This window comes from Thalassophryne amazonica, chromosome 10 (genome assembly GCF_902500255.1).
Source record: "Thalassophryne amazonica chromosome 10, fThaAma1.1, whole genome shotgun sequence".
NCBI classification, from domain to species: Eukaryota; Metazoa; Chordata; class Actinopteri; order Batrachoidiformes; family Batrachoididae; genus Thalassophryne; species Thalassophryne amazonica.
This window is the reverse complement of record NC_047112.1, coordinates 54,460,978-54,486,246: the sequence shown is the minus strand read 5'-3', so window position 1 is coordinate 54,486,246 and position 25,269 is coordinate 54,460,978. Positions and strand designations below refer to the sequence as shown.

Sequence of the window (25,269 nt, the reverse complement as noted above, 5' to 3'; positions counted from 1 at the left end):
CCAGACTGTGAATTTTGTGGACATTTGAATTTAATATTGATAAACTCATTTGGTGTACATTTTGCATTATATCACAAACAAAAGTGCCTCAATCACTCTCATTTGTGACAATGAGGCGCAAACTGGCATTGTCAATGAATAGACAAAGTTTGATTGGCATCTGAGCCGTATTACGGGTTTAGTGGATTTTTCTGTGAAGACTCTCAGTTATCCAGGTGATTTCCATAGTAGAGAAGCTTGAATCTTCGACTGGACTGGGTTGCTTGACGTGAGGAGGTTTCGCTTCTAATCGCAGAAGCTTCCTCAGCTAAATTTCTTGCTCTCATAGTGTGACTTCTGTCTTGACTTTTGTAGAGAAGAATAACAGAAGCCAGCAAAGCTGGAGTTTTAAACCTATCCAGACCCTTCCTACCGAGAGGCAGACTGCTATTGGCTAGTGACTAACAACTGATCTAATTAGCACCTATTGTGCTCTAGTAGCACCCTCTTAATGACAGGGCAGCTGTCCCTCCTAACAATGGGACTGACGCCTCTCCTGACGACTGTCTTCGTCCTCGCGTCAAGCAACCCAGTCCAGTCGAAGATTCAAGCTTCTCTACTATAGGGCTTAGTGGATATTTGATTTTAAGCCCTTTTGATCTATATTTATGATTATACAACAGCTGAGTGGATCCTTGTCATTTGATTGGTGGTTTGTATGCTAGGTGACATGGATTATTCATCCCATTTGTGTTGAATTTAGCGTGCAAATATGGTTCCATTTGCCATGCAAATTGGTTTACATACTTTTTGTACCATTGCACGCTGCAAACCGCGCCCATGCACACACTATGGGGGGGGGGGGGGGGGGGGGGGGGGTTTGCTAAACATAGAGTTTGCTTTGCTGACAGACGACGATTTGAACAAGCTAATTGAATGTGCTGATTCTTCTAACACGCATACACACAAACAAATCCACGATGCCGTAAGATGTCTGGAGGCTTGAAGAGCTATGAGGATGAAGAGGATGAAAAGCTGGACAAAAGCTGATGTGATTTTTCTCTGGAGTATGGAAGTACACAAAGTCTTTTTTTTTTTTTTTTTGGAAGTACACAAAGTCAGTGCATGGCGTCATGGACTATATCGTCATAATTATTTTTGGACTCCTATTTAAAGTTCGTGTTGGACTGTTGACGTCAAAGGACCAGTGACGCACACCAAAATATAAGTCCCTTTTCTGTTGTTTATTCATAAATTAATATAATATCAAATGACAAGGATCTATTTTAGCTGTTATATAAAACAAATAATTAATGTTTTTACATTCTTTCAATGGAACAAATATTTAATTTGGTGAAAGCTGGAATGTACCATTCAACTCAGCTTCACCTCATTGATTGGAACATTCCATCTTTCACCTCATGAAATATTCGTACCACTGAACTCAAACATTCATTATTTCCATGTTATATAATGGCTGAGTGGATCCTTGTCATTTAATTGGTGCTATGTATGTCACATGACATGGACTAATTCATCCCATTTGTGTTGCATTGCATTTAGAGTGCAAATTTGGTTCCATACGTTTGGTACCATTGCACTCTGCACACACGCATGCGTGTCCTCGTGCACACGCACACACGCGATCACGCATGTGCATGCGTTCATGCGATCGCACACACCAAAATGTAAGTCCCCTTTTCTGTTGTTTATAAATTAATAAAATATCAAATGACAAGGATTCTATTTTAGCTGTTATATAAAACAAATAATGAATGTTTTTACATTCTTTCAATGAAATGAATATTTAATTCAGTGAAAGCTGGAACAAACCATTCAACTCGGCTTCACTTAGTTGAATGGTATGTTCCAGCTTTCACCTCATGAAATGTTAGTACCATTGAACTCAACATTCATTATTTGTACATTATATTTTAGCTTGTGAAAAGCCACTTCTAACAGGACTTTGACCTTGAAAATGTTTCAAAGGTAAAAATTTGTGGAATTGGAAACTAGTACTGGCGGAGGTTTGCGCTCTACTAGTGCGGTGCGTGGTGCTCTAGTTCTATATACAAACAAGTTGTCTGTTGTGTGGGCCGCTGAAGAGGAGGTACTGCTGGCCCACCACCACCAGATGGGGCCCTGCTTGGAGTGCAGGCTCCAAGCATGAGAGGGCGTCGGAGCCGCTGGAGGTGACAGCTGTCACCTATCAACACCAGCTGTCACCCATCACCACCACTACAATGACCGGACTGCAACTCCACCTCCTCGCCGAGAAATCTTCTACCATACAGGTAATTTTCTCTGCTGAACTAAACCTTGTGTAATAGTCTGATCTCAGTTGCAGCCGTTTTCCTGTGACGGTGTCCTTATCTGCGGTATTGGCGTTTGGTGTGGACTGCGACGACTTCGCCTCACACCCCAAACCAGATAAGTGGTTTCACAGGAGCTGTACGAGTGTGTGATTGGAGGTGGAGGTTCTCCCTCCTTACTGAACACAGACTGTGGGATTACTGAGTGTGCAAACTCACACTCATCCAGAACTGTTTCTGTTTTTTGCCAGCAGTACCGGGTCTGACTGCTGAAGACAGTGACCACCTGGGGCGCAGGGCTTGGCGGCTCCGGTGTTCTTCAGGTCAGTTGGTGGTGGGGGCTGTGTGGGATCCGGCTCTTCTCGCACCGGACGTCTCCTATCTTCGAGCCTGCCACACGTCACCTTTTGTCGGATTGATATAACGCATATTTGTATCTGTCTGTATTACGTTGTGCATCTTCACAACATTAAATTGTTACTTTTTGGCTATTCCATTGTCCCTTCATTAACGCCCCGTGTTGTGGGTCCGTGTCACGACACTTCCCCAACATTGTCAATATCAAGAGAAAAAAAAATGTTTGCTTATCTGATGAATTAGGACAAGAATGGAAAACCTGTCAGATCGTGAAGATGTCAGAGTAAACTACTGTAGATGTCCCAGTGTCATATTGTTTAACTTCACAGGAGGCTGAGTCAGTTGTGCCCAGCACAAAAATACGTCAAGAGCAGTGATTCACATGTTTGCAAATACTTTTCTCGCTGTACTTCACTGGTCCTTTGACGTCAACAGTCCAACACAAACTTTAAATAGGAGTCCAAAAATAATTATGACGATATAGTCCATGATGACACGCACTGACTTTGTGTACTTCCAAAAAAAAAAAAAAAAAAAATTTTATTCTTTCCCAGAATCCTTAAAATATCAGGGAATATTTTCAGTGGATCAATTCCAAGTAAAAATGTGTAAAATGAGGAGAGGAGAAGAAGGAAGTAACATGAAAGCAATAACTGTAACATAAAAAACTATTTTAAATAAAGCAGAATATTACATTTTTAAACACTTGATTCTTCCAAAGGCTTTTAGCAGAAAATTCATTTCACTGCAGAAATATTCAGAAGGGATGGAGCCAAAGAATGCATCAATAATGCTACCAAGTGCTTTTTATTACTGCATGCGTCCATCTACATCCAAAGACATGCAGATTAGGTGACTTGGAAACTGACCGTAGGTGTGTGTGTGTGGGTGTGAATGTGTTTGTCTTTGTATATGTGACCCCTTGAGAGACTGGTGTCCTGCCCTATGACTGCTGGGACAGGCTCCAACCCCCCCATGACCCTTAATTGGAGTAAGCGAGTATCGAAGATGGAATGGATAACAATAACAATAATAATAATAATAATGATAATAATAATAGCAGGCGTTATCTAACATCATAACGATTTGGAGATTTTTCTACATTCAAGTGTTAAACAGAATCATTAATACAAGTGCAACATAAATGTTTTAATAAATAAGCCTCTGGTCCCCTTCATGTTGGGTCTGTCTTTTTTGCAAACTGCAGCACACCTGATTCACGTATTCTATAGGTTTGTTTTGGATTTGAACCTAAAGCTCGGGGTGATGAGGACATCTGTCTGTGTTCCTTTGCTAGTCTATTGGAGTGAGAGGTCTTACCCAGCTCCACGTCCCTGATGCCCATGTAGCTCTCCAGCAGGTCATCTACTTTCTTGGTTGCTTGTTCCTCAAACTCATTCTGCTGTAAGAGGAGACAGGAAATGTTTGGAAAGGCTCTGATGTTCACAGTCTAAATATAGATGGTCTGTAATAAGAGTGTGAACGTGACTATCTGCTCCTGCCACATCTGAGCCAAACATTATCTTAAACTACTGTTTATCACTTGCCTTTTGGTTATACAAATATGGCATGTTTATCAGTAATTGTATAAATATTTTAATTTCAACATATTGTAATCACTTTTTTTTATCTCATGATGTTTGTGGTCATAGTATGTAGTGGTCATAGTATGTAGTGCACACTGTCAGACCGGACTTGATAACATGGAGAAATTGGGCACCGCACTCAGACCGCAAACCTCCACCAACACTAGTTTCCAATTCAACAAATTTTAACCTTGGAATAATTTTGAAGGTCAAAGTCCTGTTAGAAGTTGTTTTTCATAAGCTAAATTAGACGTGATCAAATGTCAGGAAGATGTATTCAGTTCATGCACTTGAATAAAAGTTTGGGTGTTTTTGTGGTGTTTTCATGTTTTTTTCCCAACTTTTTCAGTTTCTGAATTCTTTTCAGATAATTATCACAGAACACTGGTTATATCTGCTATGCACAATGTGTCATTTCTTTTTGGCACTTGGTTTCTGCTTGATAACTGGTAGATAGACAAACAAGCATAAAATTGGAATCTCCATCCAATTTTGGTGGTGCAGGTAAATCCATAACAGAAAACTGAGAGTGACTGAGGCACTTTTGATTGACATATAATGCAAAATGTGTTGGGAAGGTGTCGTAGCACGGACCCACAACAGGGGGCGCAAATGAACGGACAATGAATAAGCCAAAAAGGTAACAATTTAATGTTGTGATAATACACAACGAAACGTACAGTAATTTGCACAGTCAATTTAACACCAGGTGACGTGTGGGCAGGCTCGAAGATAGAAGACCCCTGACGAGAGAGAAGCCGCGTCCCACACGGCTTCCACCACCAACGGTCTGAAGAACACCGGAGCCGCCAAGTCCCGAGTCCCCAGGTGGCCTCTGTCTTCGGCTGTCGACCCTGGTACTGCTGGCAGAAAGCACAAATATGATGAGTGAGTGTGAGTCCGCACACTCAGTAATTCTCAGTCCAAACACAGTGAGGAGGGAGCATCTCCACCTCCAAACTAGGAACACACTAGCAGCTCCTGTAACCACTTATCTGGATGGAGTGAGAGGCGAAGACGTCGCTTCTCTCACTGACCGCCAACCCAGCTGAAAGGGCACCACAGGACAACGGCTGCAAACAGATCAGACGTAAGTCACAGTTTAAATTCAGCAGAGAAATTACCTTGGTAATGGTAGTCGATTTCTCGGCGGGGAGGTGGAGTTGCAGTCCGGCTTTTATGGTGGTGATGATGAACGAGTGACAGCTGGTGCAGAGGATGAGTGACAGCTGTCACTTCTTCTGGGTCTGGCGCCCTCTCGTGCTTGGAGCCCGCACTCCAAGCAGGGCGCCCTCTGGTGGTGGTGGGCCAGCAGTACCTCCTCTTCAGCGGCCCACACAACAGGACCCCCCCCCCCTCAACGGGCGCCTCCTGGCGTCCGACCAGGCTTGTCCGGATGTCTTGCGTAGAACTCGGCCAGGAGGGCCGGGTCCAGGATGAAGCTCCTCTTCACCCAGGAGCGTTCTTCAGGTCCATACCCCTCCCAGTCCACAGATATTGGAAACCCCGGCCCTTACGACGGACGTCCAGGAGCCTGCGGACTGTCCAGGCAGGGCTCCCCGTCAATGAGCCGGGCAGGAGGCGGCGTAGGTCCCGGAGTACAGAGAGGCGAGGTGTGGTGTGGTTTGAGACGGGAAACATGAAAGACAGGGTGAATCCGCAGTGAAGCCGGGAGTTGAAGCTTCACTGCGGCCGGGTTGATGATCTTGAGGATTTTGAAAGGTCCAATGAATCTGTCTTTCAGCTTGGGGAATCGACACACAAAGGGATGTCCTTGGTCGAGAGCCACACCTCCTGCCCGGGCTGGTATGTGGGGGCCGGGGAACGCCAGCGGTCCGCATGGGCCTTGGCCCTCGTCCGGGCCTTTAACAGGGCAGAGCGGGCGGCCCGCCACACCCGGCGGCACCTCCTGAGGTGGGCCTGGACTGAGGGCACACCGACCTGTCCCTCCACCAGCGGGAACAATGGGGGCTGGTACCCCTAACATGCCTCAAAAGGGGAGAGGCCGGTAGCAGATGAAATTTGGCTGTTGTGGGCATACTCGATCCAGGCCAGATGGTGACTCCAGGCCACGGATGCGCGGAGGTGACACATCGAAGGGCCTGCTCCAGCTCCTGGTTAGCCCGCTCTGCCTGGCCGTTTATCTGGGGGTGGTACCCGGACGAGAGACTCATGGTGGCCCCCAGCTCCTTGCAGAAACTCTTCCACACCTGTGAAGAGAACTGGGGACCACGATCTGAAACGTCCGATGGTATCCCATGCAGCCGCATGACGTGGTGGACCAGGAGGTCTGCCGTCTCCTGGGCCGTCGGGAGCTTCAGGAGGGCCACGAAGTGGGCCGCCTTGGAGAACCGGTCCACTATCGTGAGAATCACGGTGTTGCCCTGGGACAGCGGGAGGCCCGTGATGAAGTCCAGGCCGATGTGAGACCAGGGGCGATGAGGCACTGGCAGGGGTTGGAGGAGTCCCGTCGTCCTCCGATGATCTGCCCTTGCCCCTGGTGCAGTGGTACAGGCCTGGACATAGTCCCGGACGTCGGTCCTCCAGGGACGCCCACCAGAAGCGCTGCTGGACTACTGCCACGGTCCTACGCACTCCGGGATGACAAGAGAGCTTGGACCCGTGACAGAAGTCCAGTACGGCAGCTCTTGCCTCTGGTGGGATGTACAGTCCTGTTCTTGGGGCCAGTCCCGGGTCCGGGCTCCTTGTCAGGGGCCTCCCGGACGGGTCTTCCTCCACGTCCCAGGTGAGGGTGGCCACGACAGTGGACTCGGGGATGATGGTCTCTGGGGGGTCTGACAGCTCGGCCTTGGCTTCCTCTTCATGCACCCGGGACAATGCATCTGATTTTTGGTTCTTAGTCCCGGGGCGGTACGTGATCTGGAAGTCCAAAGCGTCCAAAGAACAGGAGACCAGCGGGCTTGCCTGGGGTTCAGCCGCTTGGCGGTCCGGATGTATCCAGGTTCCGATGGTCCGTGAAAACCGTGAAGGGCAACGATGCCCCCTCCAGCAGGTGTCTCCACTCTTCAAGAGCCTCCTTCACCGCAAGGAGCTCCCGATTGCCGACGTCATAGTTCCATTCAGCTGGGGTCAACCTGCAGGAATAAAAGGCACAAGGATGGAGAACCTTATCAGCCTCCACGCTCTGGGACAGCACGGCTCCTATCCCTGAGTCAGAGGCGTCCACTTCTACTATGTACTGGCGATCAGGATCAGGCTGCACCAGAACTGGTGCAGTCGAGAACCAGCGTTTCAACTCCTGGAACGCGGCTTCGCACCGATCCGACCAGGCGAAGGGGACCTTGGTGGAGGTCAGGGCAGTCAGGGGGGCTAACTACCTGACTGTAACCTTTAATGAACCTCCTGTAGAAATTTGGCAAAGCCTAGGAACTGCTGTAGTTTCCTGCGGCTTGTTGGTTGGGGCCAATCTCTCACCGCCGCAACCTTAGCCGGATCAGGGGCGACGGAGTTGGAGGAGATGATGAACCCCAGGAAGGACAAAGAAGTGCGGTGGAACTCGCACTTCTCGCCCTTCACAAACAGCCGGTTCTCCAACAACCGCTGTAGGACCTGACGTACATGCTGGACATGGGTCCCAGGGTCCGGGGAAAATATGAGTATATCGTCCAGATATACGAAGACGAACCAATGCAGGAAGTCCGCAAGACGTCATTTACCAAAGCTTGGAACGTCGCGGGGGCGTTGGTGAGGCCGAACGGCATGACCAGGTACTCAAATGACCTAACGGGGTGTTGAATGCCGTCTTCCATTCGTCTCCCTTCCGGATCCGAACCAGGTGGTACACGTTTCTAAGATCCAATTTAGTGAAAATTTGGGCTCCATGCAGGGCATGAACACTGAAATCCAACAGAGGTACGGGTATCGGTTGCGAACCGTGATCTCGTTCAGCCTTCTGTAATCAATGCATGGACGGAGTCCGCCGTCTTTTTTACCCACAAAAAGAAACCAGCACCCATGGGGAGGTGGAGTTTCCGGATCAGCCCGGCAGCTAAGGAGTCCCGGATGTAGGTCTCCATTGATTCGCGTTCCGGACGTGAGAGGTTGTACAACCTACTGGACGGGTACTCAGCGCCCGGGACCAAATCGATGGCACAATCATACGGTCGGTGCAGGGGAAGAGTGAGCGCCAGATCTTTGCTGAAAACGTCAGCAAGATCATGGTACTCCTTTGGCACCGCCGATAGATTGGGGGGAACTTTGACCTCCTCATTAGCCGTAGTGCCGGGAGGAACCGAGGATCCTAAACACTCCCGGTGGCAGGTTTCGCTCCACTGCGTCACAACCCCGGACGGCCAATCTATCCGGGGATTGTGCTTCACCATCCATGGAAAGCCCAAAATCACTCGGGAGGTAGATGGTGTTACATGGAACACTATCGCCTCCCTGTGATTCCCAGACACAACCAAAGTCACTGGTTGTGTCTGATGTGTGATTAATGGAAGCAGGGTGCCATCTAGTGCTCGCACCTGCAATGGTGCCGGCAGAGACACCAGAGGGAGCCCTACTTCCTTTACCCATCTGCTGTCCAGCAGATTCCCTTCAGACCCCGTGTCTATCAGTGCTGGGGCGTGAAGGGTTAAATCCCCACAAAGGATTGTTACTGGGATTCGTGCAGATTTGCGGGGTTTTCCCGCGTGTGTGTTATGGCCCACCCTTAGCCCAGTTTCTAAGGACGGGCGTTGTAGTTTGACCGTTTAGGGCAGTCCTTCTGCATGTGCTCGCAAGAGCCGCAGACAAAACACTCCCCGCGGGCCAGCCTCCTTTGTCTGACATTTGTTTTTAATTTGGCCCTGCTCGTGTCCATAGCCTCCTCAGCAGGGGGAGCTGTAGCCACACGGAGCTCTCTGGCAGTGAAGCGTGGGGACGACGTCACCTTGTCGGAACCGGAAGGGGGAGGGACGGCTCGTGCCCGGTCACGCCCCCCGGCCTGCTCCCGACGATGCTCGTTTAAACGGTTGTCTAAGCGTATAACTAAATCGACAAGCCCGTCAAAATCCCGCGGTTCTCCTTAGCCAGTAGGTGCTCCTTAAGGACCGGGGACAGTCCATTTACAAAGGCGGCGCGGAGCGCAACGTTATTCCAGCCGGACCTCGCTGCCGCGATGCGGAAGTCGACTGCATACTCGGCTGCGCTACGGCGCCCCTGTCTCATCGACAGCAGCACGTTCGAAGCGGTCTCGCCTCTGTTGGGATGATCAAACAGTTGTTTGAACTCCCGTACAAACCCAGTATAAGACGTTAGGAGCCGTGAATTCTGCTCCCAAAGCGCCGTAGCCCAGGCGCGTGCCTCTCCTCGAAGCAGATTAATAACATAAGCCACCCGGCTAGCGTCTGATGCGTACATGACAGGGCGCTGTGAAAAGACGAGCGAACACTGCATGAGGAAGTCTGCGCACGTCTCGACACAGCCCCCGTACGGTTCCGGAGGGCTTATGTATGCTTCAGGGGACGGTGGGGGGGGGGTTCGTTGAACGACCAGTGGAACGTCTGATACAGGCCCAGGACCAGCCAGAGGAGTGGCTGCAGCAGCGCCCTGATCGCGCGCTTCCACCCTGGCGGTGAGAGCCTCCACCCTCCGATTAAGGAGGACATTCTGCTCGGTCACTAAATCTAACCGAGCCGTGAAGGCGGTTAAGATCTGCTGCAGCTCACTCAACACGCCTCCCGCTGACGCCTGCGCTCCTGGCTCTTCCATTGGCCGTTCAAGCTCGGGTTGACGCCCCTCGGGATCCATGACGATGGCCGAGAAATCCTGTTGGGAAGGTGTCGTAGCACGGACCCACAACAGGGGGCGCAAATGAACGGACAATGAATAAGCCAAAAAGGTAACAATTTAATGTTATGATAATACACAACGAAACGTACAGTAATTTGCACAGTCAATTTAACACCAGGTGACGTGTGGGCAGGCTCGAAGATAGAAGACCCCCGACGAGAGAGAAGCCGCGTCCCACACGGCTTCCACCACCAACGGTCTGAAGAACACCGGAGCCGCCAAGTCCCGAGTCCCCAGGTGGCCTCTGTCTTCGGCTGTCGACCCTGGTACTGCTGGCAGAAAGCACAAATATGATGAGTGAGTGTGAGTCCGCACACTCAGTAATTCTCAGTCCAAACACAGTGAGGAGGGAGCACCTCCACCTCCAAACTAGGAACACACTAGCAGCTCCTGTAACCACTTATCTGGATGGAGTGAGAGGCGAAGACGTCGCTTCTCTCACTGACCGCCAACCCAGCTGAAAGGGCACCACAGGACAACGGCTGCAAACAGATCAGACGTAAGTCACAGTTTAAATTCAGCAGAGAAATTACCTTGGTAATGGTAGTCGATTTCTCGGCGGGAGGTGGAGTTGCAGTCTGGCTTTTATGGTGGGTGATGATGAACGAGGTGGACAGCTGGTGCAGAGGATGAGTGACAGCTGTCACTTCTTCTGGGTCTGGCGCCCTCTCGTGCTTGGAGCCCGCACTCCAAGCAGGGCGCCCTCTGGTGGTGGTGAGCCAGCAGTACCTCCTCTTCAGCGGCCCACACAACAAAATGTACACCAAATGAGCTTTTCAATATTAAATTCAAATGTCCACAAAATCCAGAATCCGGATCAAACATTACCAGGCGACAGTGAGTGCCAGTCTGCACCTCACTTACAATATGAGAGTGATTGGGGCACATTTGATTAAGATATAATGTCAAATATATTGTACATTAAGTGGGGTTTTCAATGGCCACAAAATCTGTAATCTGGATTAGATCTGGATCAAACTTTGTCAGGTGATAGTGAGTGCCAGTCTGCACCTCACTTACAAATATGAGAGTGATTGGTGCATGTTTGATTAAGATATAATGTCAAAAATATACATTAAGTGGGGTTTCAATGGGCACAAAATCTGTAATTGTGATTAGATGTTATGAGTCGGACGCAGCTCGGAGAACCGACCAGCGTTTGAAGGACCCAGTATGAAATAAGCAGAGCACGGTTCAAAGGCTAACTGAATTTAATACATAACAGTGATAATATAACAGAAAGGTGCGGCCTGGCGTGGTGCGCTCCCAGCAGCGCTAACGGTCCGGAGCCAGAAGCTGTTTCGGACCCAAGGACCCCGCCGACACCCCCCAGGTGGCCGCAACAACCGAGTCTGTGAAAGAAGGAACCATTATATGAGTCCACACTCTACACACAGAACACTTAAAGGTGTACAAACAGCAAACACTTCCTGGCTTGATTACTGATCAGCTTCCCAACCTGCAGGCATGGAACATCCAGTTCACAAAACTCCACTGCAGTGAAAGCTGATACATGACTAACAAACAGCTCAATACAATACGGTGTGAGGGACACCACATTTACTGACTGTATAACTGTTAGTCACAAAATCTAACGTACCTCAGGAAGTGTGCTGACGAGCGTGAGACCTCACCCCCTCCTCTTTCACAGACTGTGCATCAAACCTGGACGTTCTCAGCATCCGCTGCTGATGAGATGGCTCCCAAGACGACGATCTCACCCGTCTGGTCACAAGGTCGAGTCTCTGGCAAATACACACTGTGCACTCCAGTCTTAAATGCCAACATGTTCCAATCCATCCAGATGCACCACAGCTGTGAGTCCTGACGAGTCGCAGGTGATCAGGGTGAGGTCCTGACAGCCTCAGCAACACAGCCACTCAGTCCCAAACGCAAGCCACCTGGGAGGAAACCAAAAGACAAACAAACCGGCAGCCAGGCCCCCCCAGCCATATAACATTAGAGCCAGATCAAACGTTGTCAAGCGACAGTGATTCCCAGTCTGCACCTCACTTTAAAATATGAGAGTGATTGGGGCATGTTTGATTGCGATACAATGTAAAATATACATTAAGTGGGGTTTTCAATGGGCACAAAATCTGCAATCTGGATTAGATCCGGATCAAACTTTGTGAGTCGATAAAGGATACCGTCCTACATAATGTTCTCAAATATAACAGAAATGTTATCTTTTTTGACAGAGTTATGAATTTTTGAAATTTGTTAAGGATAAGGATTTTTCCAAGCTTTTTCCTGACTTTGACCTTTGACCTATGACCTTGAAAATGGAATCAGTTGTTGTCTATCAGGATATGAATCCTCTGTAAAACTCTCTTAGAGATAGATGAAAAATTGTTGGTTCCAGGCTGTTCACAAACAAACAAACAAACGGGTGAATTACTTCTGCCCAACTTCGTTGGTGGAGGTAATTATATGACTACTAGCGTGTTGCCCATGTGGATCCACTGGCTCTAGATTGGGTAGTGTTTATAAAATAAGTAGGTGACATTTTTCAAGGGTGGCAATAAATTACGCAAAGTTTCTATAATGATTTTAAATGAAAGTGCAGGAAATTAAAATGAGAAAGTTTGGTGAATAATTGTATGTATTATTTGGCACATTTAGTTGATGTCATGTTTTACAACTGGCAAGATTGAGATATTTCCTTTGTTCAGAGCTTGTCTGGTTAGCAGATGAGTTCATCAGTGAAATCACCTGCTGGAGTTCCTGCAAAGAAAACCTGCACCCTCTCGGCCCTTTCTGGAATAGTTTGGAGACCACTGTCCTACCTGGTGACTCCATCTTCAGCATCCTTCTCTGTATATGTCCTGGGTCCCTCCTCTGCACATGTCCAAACCATCTCAATCTCACCTCTCTGACTTTGTCTCCAAACCATCCCACCTGAGCTGTCCCTCTGATATGTTCATTCCTAATCCTGTCCATTTCTCATCACTCCCAAAGAGAATCGCAACATCTTCAGCTCTGTCACCTGTCTTTTTGTTAGTGCCACCGTCTTCCTCCTTCAACTTCCACCATCTGATCCTTTGTTGAGCTCTCACTCTCTGCTTCTTCTTTACCTCTAAAGTCATCCTACAAACAACCATCCTATGCTGTCTAGCTACACTCTCTCCTGCCACCACCTTACAGTCTCCCTTTTATTTTAGCTTGCATCTCCTACAAAGAATGTAGTCCACCTGTGTGGAGCTTCCTCTACTCTTATATGTTACCCTGTGCTCCTCCCTTTTCTTAAAGTAGGTATTCACCACAGCCACTTCCATCCTATTTGCAAAACCAACTGCCATCTATCCTTCCACATTCCTATCCTTGATACCATGTCTACCCATTACTTCCTCATCACCTCTGTTCCCTTCGCCAACATGCCCATTGAAGTCCACTCCTGTCACCAGTCTTTCATGCTTGGGCACACTCTCTACCACCTCATCTAACACACTCCAGAAATCGTATTTCTCCTTTATAACACAACCTACCTGTGGGCCATATGCACTGATGATATTCAACATCACCCCTTCAATTTCCAACTTCAACCTCATCACCTTGTCAGACACTCGCTTAACCTGCAACACACTCTTAACATACTCTTCCTTTAAAATGACCCCAAACACCATTTCTCTTCCTATCCACACCATGATACAATAACTTCAACCCATCACCTATGATCTTGCTCTTACTTCCCTTCTACTTGGTCTCTTGCTCACACAATATGTCTACCTTTCTCCTCTCCATCATATCAACCAGCTGTCTCCCTTTACCAGTCATACTGCCTACATTCAAAGTCCCGACTCTCTCTTCCACTCTTCTAGTTTGCCTCTTCTCCTGCTGTCAATGGACACCCTCTCCTCTCCTTCTTGTTCGCCCAGCAGTACCCCTGATTCCGCCGGCACCACATTGGGCAATGGCACCTGTGGCAGTCGTTGCTAACCCGGGCATTGACCAATCTGGTATGGAAATTTGATTTGTAGTCTGCATGATTGGGTTGGCTTGTTTTATGCCGGATGCCCTTCTTGACACAACCCTACTCATTTATCCGGGCTTTGGACCAGCACTCAGAATGTACTGGCTGCACACCCCATGTTTACTGTTGGTACCTAAGATCCTCAATTTCTCCAAAAATATTAGTCCTATCAATTTTCTGTTTTTCGCAGCATTCGTCCTTGACCCAAAATACATAAGCATACCAAATGGCAAATGTCAGCTCTCCCCAGTTTCTCTGTGATTGAAGTTACACACATACATGTACACAGAGGCTGCTTCGCTTTTAATACGAGGTCTGTTAGAAAAGTATCCAACCTTTTTATTTTTTTCAAAAACTATATGGATTTGAATCACGTGTGATTGCATCAGCCAAGCTTGAACCTTCGTGCGCATGCCACGGAGCCGTTCATTACGCGGGACAAAACCACCTCCGTGTTGGTCTCACAGGACGGTTTTGAGATGGCTTTCAGACGGCTGTCGGTTGCTTTTCAGTCATGTGATTATCCGATTGTGATTGTGCATGAGCTGGACATGCCAGAACATGTCCTGTGAGGCTCCATCACGGCGTTGCTTTGCACCATGCGGCTCCACCGCGACGCGCGGAACTCCTCCGCACGTCTGACTCAATGTGCTGAAAAAGTGCTGATGTCCACGTCTTTTCACAATTCCTGTGCTAATCAGACGACATACCGGATCAAGACAGCGTCCAGTTTAGAAATGAATGGCACATTCCACTGTTACAGGAGTTTTTGTCATGGAAAGAGGAGCGGAATTCCGTGCGTCGCGGTGGAGCCGCATGGCGCAAAGCAACGCCGTGATGAAGCCTCACAGGGCATGTTCTGGCATGTCCAACTCATGCACAATCACAATCGGATAATCACACAACTGAAAAGCAACCGACAGCCATCTGAAATCCACCTGAAAGCCGTCCTGTGAGACCAACACAGAAGTGGTTTTATCCCGCGTAATGAACGGCTCTGTGGTGCGTCCCTCCGCTTTTCTTTCCATGAAAAAAACTCCTGTAACAGTGGAATGTGCTGAAAAAGTGCTGATGTCCATGCCTTCTGCCTTTTTGTGAAAGTCAGACGACGTTCCGGATCAACAAAGCCTTCACATTGGAAATGATCTGGTTGTTTCAGCGGGGTGTGAGTCTGTCGATCGGTGCTGGGAGCACGGCGCGCTCTCAACAGTTGTGGGCCGTCCTTAAAGCGGCAGTAACACTCCTTAATCTGTGTAATCCCCACAAAATCGTCCCTGAAAGCCATATTAATTTTCTGAACGGTGTCCACCTGGAGGTCTCTCACAGTTTCTGGAAAAAAATTGATGCAGCAAAGCTCCAAATCGTTCAGACATTTATTCGCAATAAAAAACGACGAGAGGGCGGACCAGTGGTCACACAAAGCCTGCTCACAGGCGAATGACGCAACCGACAGGCGTGAAAAAACTCACGCATGCGCACAAGGTTCAAGCTTGGCTGATGCAATCATACGTGATTCAAATCCATATGGTTTTTGAAAAAAATAAAAAGGTCAGATACTTTTCTAACAGACTTTGTATATAGATACATGCATGTAAAACTGGGCACAAATTGGATAGAACATACACAGGTCATGTTTTTGTGACTATGTCCATATTGTTTCTCCCTGCAAAGTCAGTATATTTCACATCCCAACAGACCAAAGTTGCTGGTTATTCTGTATATACCCGAAAGTTAGGCTCGAGGTTACGAGCACATAAAGACATCAGGTCTAGTCTGGGAGCATGCCCTGGTACTGCAAAACCACAATACCATGGAACCACTTTGGGTCCTGGATGCCAGCCACCTATGCAGGCAACCAGTTCATCCCCAACCTCTCAAGCAAAACCATCTATCTGCCACTGTCAGGTGATGTGTAGGCATCCCCTTGGCCTTCTCCAGCAACAGAGGTTCTCAACACTCAGGCAGTTATGCACTGGATCACACATGAAGAAATTCACCACACAGCCAAAATGCAGAAACAGATGCTTCCTCACAATGCAAGTGATACACCTCTGTTTAGCCTCCCTGAATAACTACTCATGTGATGCAAAGTCATTCCATCGATACCCAAGGATCCTCTGAAGAGACCAGGTACTAAAGACACTGGTTAGCATCCTAGCCTCACACCCATTCTGTAAGACAGGGAGCACCAGGACCTTAAAGACTTGGACCTTCATTCTACTGCAAAGATATTGGCACCACCAAACACCTCAGCCCAGTGACCTCATGACTCGATAAGCTCTTCCCAGGTGTCTCTCGATCTCCAAGACCAAAGCCCAAGAGACAGTAATGTCATTGCAGAGATAAGTAAATGCCAAAATAAAGCAGAAGATTGGGCCAATACTGTACAATATCTTTCAGTCAGGAACCAAACAATATATTGAAATCCAACTTTGTCTGTGACAATAATGTTTTTATATACCTATTGCAAGAAAATATGTTTGGGGTTTAATGTTAAACATCCCAGGGTTCTCCCCAGACAATGGAATAACAACGCCATGCCGTTATACTGCCATCTAGCGCCGCTATAGTGTAGTGTCATCTCATGATGTTTTAGCGGAAGACTTGGTGGTAATCTAACAGCACACAAAGCCACCTTTGTGGGAAAGTTCACATAAACAACTTCAGCTCTTTATTTTATCCTGTTTATATCCAGATGACACAAACCATGACAAAATGCAAACATTACATGAAGCCAGATGATCAGAGGATGATCTCCACATTTTTTTTGTTTCATCTTGGTGGGACCACAGCCCATGCAGGGCACAGCGATCGCTGACCCGTCCAGGGAGGAGGCACGCTGGCGCTGAGTGTCATGGAGGCAGGTGCACAGCTGACTCAATCAATGCTGTCTGCCGCGGGATTGATTAGATCAGAGGCTGAGAACGATGCTGCAGCCACTGTGACAGAGGCTTTTTATGAAGAAAATGGCAGAACAGAATTCGAAATTTTCAGGTACCGAGACACACTTTGAGATTTTGGTGCTGGATAGTGGTGTGCATTATTTCCATTCTTCTATGTTTTAAAGGACATGTCGCACTGACATCAGAACATTTCCGAGTGTTTCCGACAGTGCTTCTTAGAGGAAAACGTCTCAACGTGTACTCGAATGCTGCTAACATTAAAAAGAAAATGACAGATTAATTACAAAGTTTACATAAGTGTGATTGTGTTATGTTGACTTGTTATTTGTGATACTTGTTAAGTGATAACTGTTCATTTTGATGCAGTCACGGACAAAACAGCAGCCGCTTTACACTGTGCAAAAACAAGTGCGGCACGTGCTGCTCCATTACAGAACGGTCTCACGTCAAGACAGACACTCAAAGTAAAACAAAAATAAACCCTACCAGCTCCATTGAGAAGAAGAAAAAAAAACCTCTTGCGAGTTCCAAAGTCCGCTCCACCAAAAAAAAAACAGCGTCATGGAGACCACGCTCATGGTGGGGCTAAAATAGTGTCCAGCGACACAAACAGTAGCGTCACCACACGTTAGAATTCAAAATCCGACAGACTCTGAAAAAATTAAGAGTTTTGGGGTGAAGTGTGTCGCCTCCTGTCTCTCTGTACAGCCATTGTAAATCCAAACCTTTACTTTCGAATGAAAGGTCACAAGCTTCGTTATCGGATGAAGCAGTATTTGTTTCACTATCTGTCAGTCATCGGGATGTTTCTGCTTTTCCTAAAATGTACATCACACCCTGAGAAATGCCGACAAATGCAGAGTAAAATACAGAGTAATAAGATGTTTTCCAGAAATACACCTGTTGACTCTGGTAGGAAAGCTGGACCTTTTGTTTTTCTATTTTTATTTTATTTTTTGACAATATAGAGTGGTGTCAAAATCTGAATCACAAGGACAAGGTGAGATTTTCACAATGAATGCCCCCAGCCTGGTGATATTGTGACTTGGGAATTCAAACTTTTCACATTGAAAATGATGCAGCGGAAATCTGTAAAAAAGTCTTGAATCTCCCACATTTTAAATTGGTTTTCTGTACATTCTTTTTCCTTTCAAATAAGTTTATTGCACATTTGTAACATACAGTGTGTCAATGAAATGCAAACATTTTAGATTAATTTAACTAATCAACAATTCATCACAGAATCAGACCAGAAACTTCTAAAAGATTTTCATTTTTGTCTTTGGGCTTCAGGACACAAGGTCGAACAGGACCCCGAGTGGAAGTGTTGCGTGCGGTGATAGTTCCCAACAGCACCGCTATACTAAAAATTTCTGGGGAGAACCCTGCATTTTCAAAGTGCATAAATAATTACTCCTTTGCAGCATGCAAAATTCTAATGAAAGATGCATCAGCTATGTGTGCGTATGGAATATGTTTTGAAGGCACTTGGTGACATACATTAACTTGCAGAAAATGTTTATAAATTTAAGTTATAGCTAGAAATCCTCCCAGCAACACTTTATTTCAGATAAAGTCCATATTAATTGCAGTGATTCTTAGGTCACTTTCAGTGTGCAAACCATTTCCATGTTATTTATGGAAATCTCCATTTTCAAATGTATTTTCCTTTAAATCTCCATTTTAAACTGCAGTTTTCTCCATCAAAAAAAAAAAAAAAAAAAAAAAGAAGCAGTGAATGGCTTTTTCATATGATCATTAATCATCTTTTACAGCACTGGGAGCCAATGACATGTGACATGTCTGTGGGCTCATGACACAGTTCACAGGAATATAAAACATCCTGTTCTGTGGAAATACAGATCACTGCTTGGGCCAAACATCTGAGAAGGTTGAGCAATATTGTTTGTTATGAACAGATATGATGTAAATGTGTGCGTCCCTGGTGTGAGTTTTTGTTTCACTACAATTCATTTTAAGTCTTAACTGATGAGCTTGGAAATGTGACTTTGCCTGTAAACACTACACACATCAACATAAAAAATTATATATACACACTACTGCATCATGTTTGTACAACTAAATCATCAAGAAGTAGAAGTCAGCATGTGTCTGTTTGTGTGTGCAAATGTGACATTGCTTAAACTTCTAAGGAAGTAATGGTGGTTTTCCAGAAGAACATGTAACACTCACCACTTCCTGAACTGTAGCGGCGCCCTTAGAGCGAAGACGCAGAGTCTCCCTCCCGTTCACCATCTTACCCTCATTAGATTTTGGCGCCTTGGTCCTCATTCCAATCATATCTAGTGGCACAGGATTAGAATATTGTAACCATTTAAATCTGTCATCTTTGTGTTTTAAGTGACAGCTCCCTCTTCCACTGATATTTCCTGTTCAACCACAGAACCTTTATTAATGTCTCATTTTTTTCTATAACGCAATGCTAAAATACCCTCGGCTGTAGGAGCATTGTATTCTTTATAATTTGCAGTTATTTAATTAATTATTAACATCCTATTGTCTTACATACAATTTGTACATGCTCGATAAGGCTCCTCTATTAATCAATCAATCATAAACAGTATTTACATTTTAATGGCATCTGGCATGTGCGTGTACATGGGCTTTTGATAAGAGCAGAAGTTGTGCAAATCAGAGTCAGCTCAGCTCAGAACACCTCTCTCCCCACAGCAAAATGGTTCACACACACACAGCAGCTTCACAGAGGAGTTTTCCTGGATCAAAAAAACTCTACGGCCATGATCGGCATTAATCGGTGGAGTCCAAATCTCTACCCACAGGCAAAATTATACTGTGTCCCGGATAAACCGCCTAAACCGCGCAGGCCTATAAGCCGGTGACCTGTTTACACCTGGCCCTTTTTTATAAAGCACTCTATTCTTTTAGTCTACTAAGCTTATTTAGGTTAGTTAGTCGCCCAACATTAGCCATCTAATCTCCATTTCACATCGAGGGCTAAAATTGTAGATTAGGCGTTTTACGTTAGTCAACGATTTTCACGGTCATACCTGCCTCATGAGTGCCGCAACGAGTGATACAATTATGCCGTTGTCAGTAATACAGTCCCAACATGTTGTCAACTTGTGGGGAGAATTTAGTAGTTACACAGTACTAATAAAGAAGATTCTGCTGACTCATCATCATGCATTGACAGGTTGAAAATGTGGACCAAATATTTGTCCATATTGTATTAACTACCATTCAACAATTCTTAACATAACTCATTATAGCTGCTTTGCTTGCATAACCATAAGTCTTATTTTTTTTTATTAAAAAAAAAATAATAATTCACTCACCAAAAGCTTTCTTGGGTCCTACCAGGCGCAGAGTAAAGGGTATTCCTCTTGGCTGCTCTTTTAGCATCTTGGCTACCTCATAATGTCGACACCCTACAATGCTTTGGTCATTGATAGCTTCGATGTGATCACCAACACATACAGTTTTCAGACGGTCGATGGTGCTGCCTTCCTTTATTCTCTAGAAAAAACAAACAGTGGAATTGAATCACATAGCTGTTAGCTATACAATGATTTTCAAAATGGGGAGTCAGAAGTCAAACATTCTCAGTAGTAGAGGTTGTGGACTGAAAACTAAACCAAAGCTTTTCATTCAAAATATGAGGTCCTGTACAAGCACTGTCAGTATGTCAAGTTACACCCCCCCCCCCCCCCCCCCCCCCACACACACACACACCTCCAAAATACACTCATCAGCTAATTCTGACGGTCCGTTTCAACCTGGGAGCAGCCGGTCAATATCCGCGCTGTGCGCTGCAGCCCATCGCCATAGCGATATATGGTTTTATTTATGTCCATATAAGAACAGTAGGGAGACACACGTGTATCACAGTGGGCATTTGTTAGTTCATGTCTGTCCAACATGTCCAGCTGGGACATCCAGTTCCACAGCTCCCCACATCTGCTTCTGTCGGCGGCCACACCTCCTGTCAATTCAGCACACACACCAATGTGTCAGTGTGTGTGTTTGCATAGCCACACTCGTGGGAAACTTAGATAAATTTCACATCCAGCTCGACAGTGATTGTCTGTTGACTGTTTTTGTGATGATAGTACGAATGGCCACACATGTTCTAAGTGCCATGCGAGCAGTGTTAGATGTTCCTGTGTGTTACCTGGAATTTGCCTGCCACCTGCCACAAGAGGGTTTGATGAGTTCACACAGCGCACACTCTGTCTTTCAGCTGCTGGTGTGCGTAAATAGTTGTAGCAACAGTCATACGAGGTGTTGGAGGCAGCTACTAAATTGCACGTTTTGCACATGATTCCTGCTTCATGCGCACTTTATGCGCAAATCGACCAAATTCACACTATGTGTGAAGGGGCCCTAAACACTAGCTAACAGACCTGACAGGCACTCTTCATTTGGAGAGAATTAGATTCATTCTGAAAGACAAGCTGAGGGACATTGAGAGAATCTGGCAAACTTTGGCCTCTTATCTTGATAGAGAAACCAGTCAAGATGTCCATCTAGCAATGGACTCCTAGGAGGGGAGAGAAAATAGTAAATGGTCCTGGGGAGGGGTGGGTTAAGGAGGGGGCAATTGGTACTGTGTCTCATCCATATTTTGTTGTTGTTGCTGTTGTTGTTTTAGAGTGTGTCTTGTTGATGTTTTTGTTTGTTTGTGAGATTCTCCTTAAAGAAACATGCAAGTGTCAAGAAAAGTTGCTTGTCGATTGAAATGTTTCACAATAAACATATCTGAAACAGATGTAAGTGACTTTGATCGTGGTCTGAGTATTTCAGAAACTGCTGATCTACTGGGATTTTCATGCAGAACCATCTCTAAGGTTTACAGAGAATGGTCCAAAAAAGAGAAGCACTTGTATGGCTGAAAATGGCTTGTTGATGTCAGAGTTCAGATGAGAATGGACAGACTGGTTGAATGGGGGACTGTGTGATTCTGTTATGTCAATATGGACCAACATCTCTGAGGAATGTTTCCAACACCTTGCTGAATCTATGCCGTGAAGAATTAGGCAGTTCTGAAGGTAAAAGGGGGTTCAAGCCTGTACTAGCAAGGTGTACCTAATAAAGTGGCTAGTGAGTGTATACATGGATGTAGTCTGCCCTCAGTCACCATATGCAAGGGGCATAAAACAGCCCAGGATGATTTATTATACTATGGGGTGTATTTTGGTTGAAGCCAAACTATACCCCTCTAGTTCAGATTATACCTCATTGTGTTTTTCATAAATACAGTAAGTCTGTAGTTCAAGGCCCAGACTTTTTACTGTCATAATTGCTTTTTAATAACATGCAACTGCAACATCCTGAATTAATTTTTATACGACGGTGTCATGTCCGATACTGAAACTGTCAGTATCTGCTAATATCTATACCAATCTGATACCTTTTTCCTTGTCTTGAAACAACTAATCTGTGAATACATACATTTTTATGGATGAATTGTTTTAACCTGGACATCATTTAGGCCATGCACAATACCATGACATCTACCTTTTTTTTTTTTGCACATTTCAGTTTGATTTCTATGTTGCATCTGTAACCTTGAAACATAATAAATATAAAAGTGTCTCAAGTAAATACACAATATCATCAGCAAGTGAAACAAAGTTAAATTTAAATACTGAATCCTTGATTATTTTGTTTTTCTGAATCTGTATCATAGGGCTGAGGAGTTCAGCATAATCTGGTGTAGGGGTATGAAATAGCCAAGCCCATATTCCAGGGTAGAAAACAGGCAAGCCCACTTTAACAATCAAGTATAGTCTGGGCAAGGGGGTATATCTTGAGCTGTTACAATGGTACCAAATATTCTTGAAGAACCATTGATTAAAAATAAAGCCGTTACAAACCAAAATCTTTTTTCTTTCCATTTTAGCTGTCTGTCACTGTGAGCGTTGAAACAGAAATATCAATATGATGTCTTAGTGTGAAATGACAGCATTAATTTGATGGCAATACATCTAAATGAGGTGGAAATTATACTAATTTCAAATCATTACAAGGGCTGTATTTGACAATAAATTATGCTCCATATCACAGGCCATAATCATCTGATTAACTGGCCTTACCCAGCCCTCCGCCCACCTGTTTGTGTTCTCTCAAAGATATTTTATTGCTTAAACCTGTTCCACAAAAAGTGAAACGTGTACTCCAGGAAACTTAAATTACACAAGGTTCAGCCCTCATTCACCTTGATGAAAGCATATCCAGCACCATTGTCTGTGATGGTGAGGCCCAAGGCGTCTTCGGTCTTTGTCACCTCCACCTCTTTGGTCTCCCCTCGGACGTGGGCGAAGATGAAGTCCTCCAGTCCAATCTGCCCCCCGAGGAGCTTCTGCATGTCTACTTTATGTGAGTTAAGAGTGCAGAAGAGAATCTGAAGGCAGACAAAGACAATTGGCAAAAAGGATTATTTTTTAAATTTTTATTTGAAGAGCATCGTGACACTCAAAAATACTTCACAACATGATGTCATCCAACATAACCAACATTATCAATGTCTGTGTCTGACATTTGTAACCTGGTTGACACACAAATAAATGGTAAGCTTCAAAAAGATGGACTGAAATTAAATTTTACGAGTGATATCACAGTAATGTGGTGTCTGTACACTGTCAAAAACAGCGCATTTTAAAAAATGTCCGGCACATTAGCATAAATTTGCTAAACATTTTCTGTCTGATTTATTTATTTAGATATTAACAGACAATCTAATTTGGCATGTCAAGCCATGTTTCCCACTCCTTCACTGAAGACAATTCAGTTATCAAGTTTCAAACCTAATTTAGAAAGAAATAATTAAATTTCTTTGGAACTGTATAGTCAGCTGACTCAGTGATATCATCACTGTTAAAAGCCTGAATAAATCCTACCCAATTTTTCTTAAAAAAAAAAAAAAAAAAAGCCAGAATATCTGTTTTAAATTATAGCGCTTTTTTCTCATCTATTTTTTTTTTTTTTAACAAATGGACAATTTTATTTATTTCTTTAATATTATTATTTTCTGCTGGATTGACTCCAAGATTGTTATTATGAAAGACAATTTTTATATGAACGTATGCAGTCCTGTAATACACAATTTCAACAGTAGGGGGCACTTTTGTAAGAGATTTGATTTTATAATGGTTTGTTATTGAGGCCATTTTATTGAGTTCTTTGTGGTAAATTATTAAATAGCGCCAATTACAGTGTTAAAGTAAAAATAATGTTACATAATTTAAAAAAAAAAATCCCAACTCGTTGTAGTTTCAATTTTTCATTCTCTTTTCTTTATGATGAGAAATTTGTTTCCAAGTGGTTCAGTTTAAATAGAAAAATCATTCCAATCAAACAATAATAATGATTATTGCCATTATTAAGGAATAATAAACACTTGATAGTAATAACAATAAACACTTGTAATCTGACATTTTATATCAGTATGTATTACTCACATTTGGTATAAAACGTGCAACTTTTATTTATTTATTGTTTAAACTGTGTTATTCTCACCTCCCAAGTCGGAAAATTGATCTTCTGAAAGCTGAACTTTGGGTTTTACTTATATACGTTTAATGGATGTTGGAGATAACCTGAAGCCGCCTTTATCTTACTTTGAACAGCTATTATATGATATCTTGCTTCATAAGGTCTGACTGCAGTCCAAAGTTGTCTGTCTGTATCGCTGCTTCTTTCCCGTCCACAACCAGGTCAAGGACACTAGTTTGATTCCTACTCAACTGATTCATGACACTTTTCCTTATATTAGTTACAGTAAAACTTCAGCATGACTTCAGTCTCTTTGTGCGATAACAACAGGCATAAAGAATGATTCAGTATACATGTTGTCCATAAATTATATGACTTTGCTCACACACACACACACACACACACACACGCACACACACAGTCCACAGCTGTACAAATAAAATTACATTTTTGTTTTTTATCCTTGTTTGAAATTTATTTTGGCTTATTAATTTAAACAACAATTAGCACATGAACAGTGTTGCCACAGTTACTTTGAAAAGTTACTTTATGGGTTACTTTATACAGTTACTTTATTAGCGGCTGTGGACAACTTGCCCGCAGCTGCTGAATGTAACAAATAAAGTAACTAATCTAACTTGGTTATTTTTAAGATTGAGTGCTCAGAAAAGTAACTATTAGTTCAGTTGTTCAACAGTCCGGGGTCCGTTGTCATATTTTGCGCTTCATAATGCGCCACACATTTTCAATGGGAGACAGGTCTGGACTGCAGGCAGTGCAGAATGTGGCTTGACAATGTCTTGCTGAAATAAGCAGGGACGTCCCTGAAAAAGCCGTTGCTTGGATGGCAGCATGTGTTGCTCCAAAACCTGGATGTACTTTTCACC

General features: G+C 44.8%; 1 protein-coding gene across 1 annotated transcript in view; it reads right to left on the bottom strand.

Moving 5' to 3' along the window:
* The window catches only part of gipc3 (GIPC PDZ domain containing family, member 3), a 40,458-nt gene that overhangs the window by 5,513 nt on the left and 9,676 nt on the right, over positions 1-25,269 (bottom strand). Inside the window, exons 2-5 of the mRNA XM_034180024.1 lie at positions 23,106-23,291; positions 20,224-20,404; positions 19,100-19,209; positions 3,969-4,050 (exon numbers count right to left, since the gene is read on the bottom strand). Of these exons, the coding sequence (XP_034035915.1) occupies positions 3,969-4,050; positions 19,100-19,209; positions 20,224-20,404; positions 23,106-23,291 (559 nt within the window). The remainder of the gene's footprint in view (positions 1-3,968; positions 4,051-19,099; positions 19,210-20,223; positions 20,405-23,105; positions 23,292-25,269) is intronic.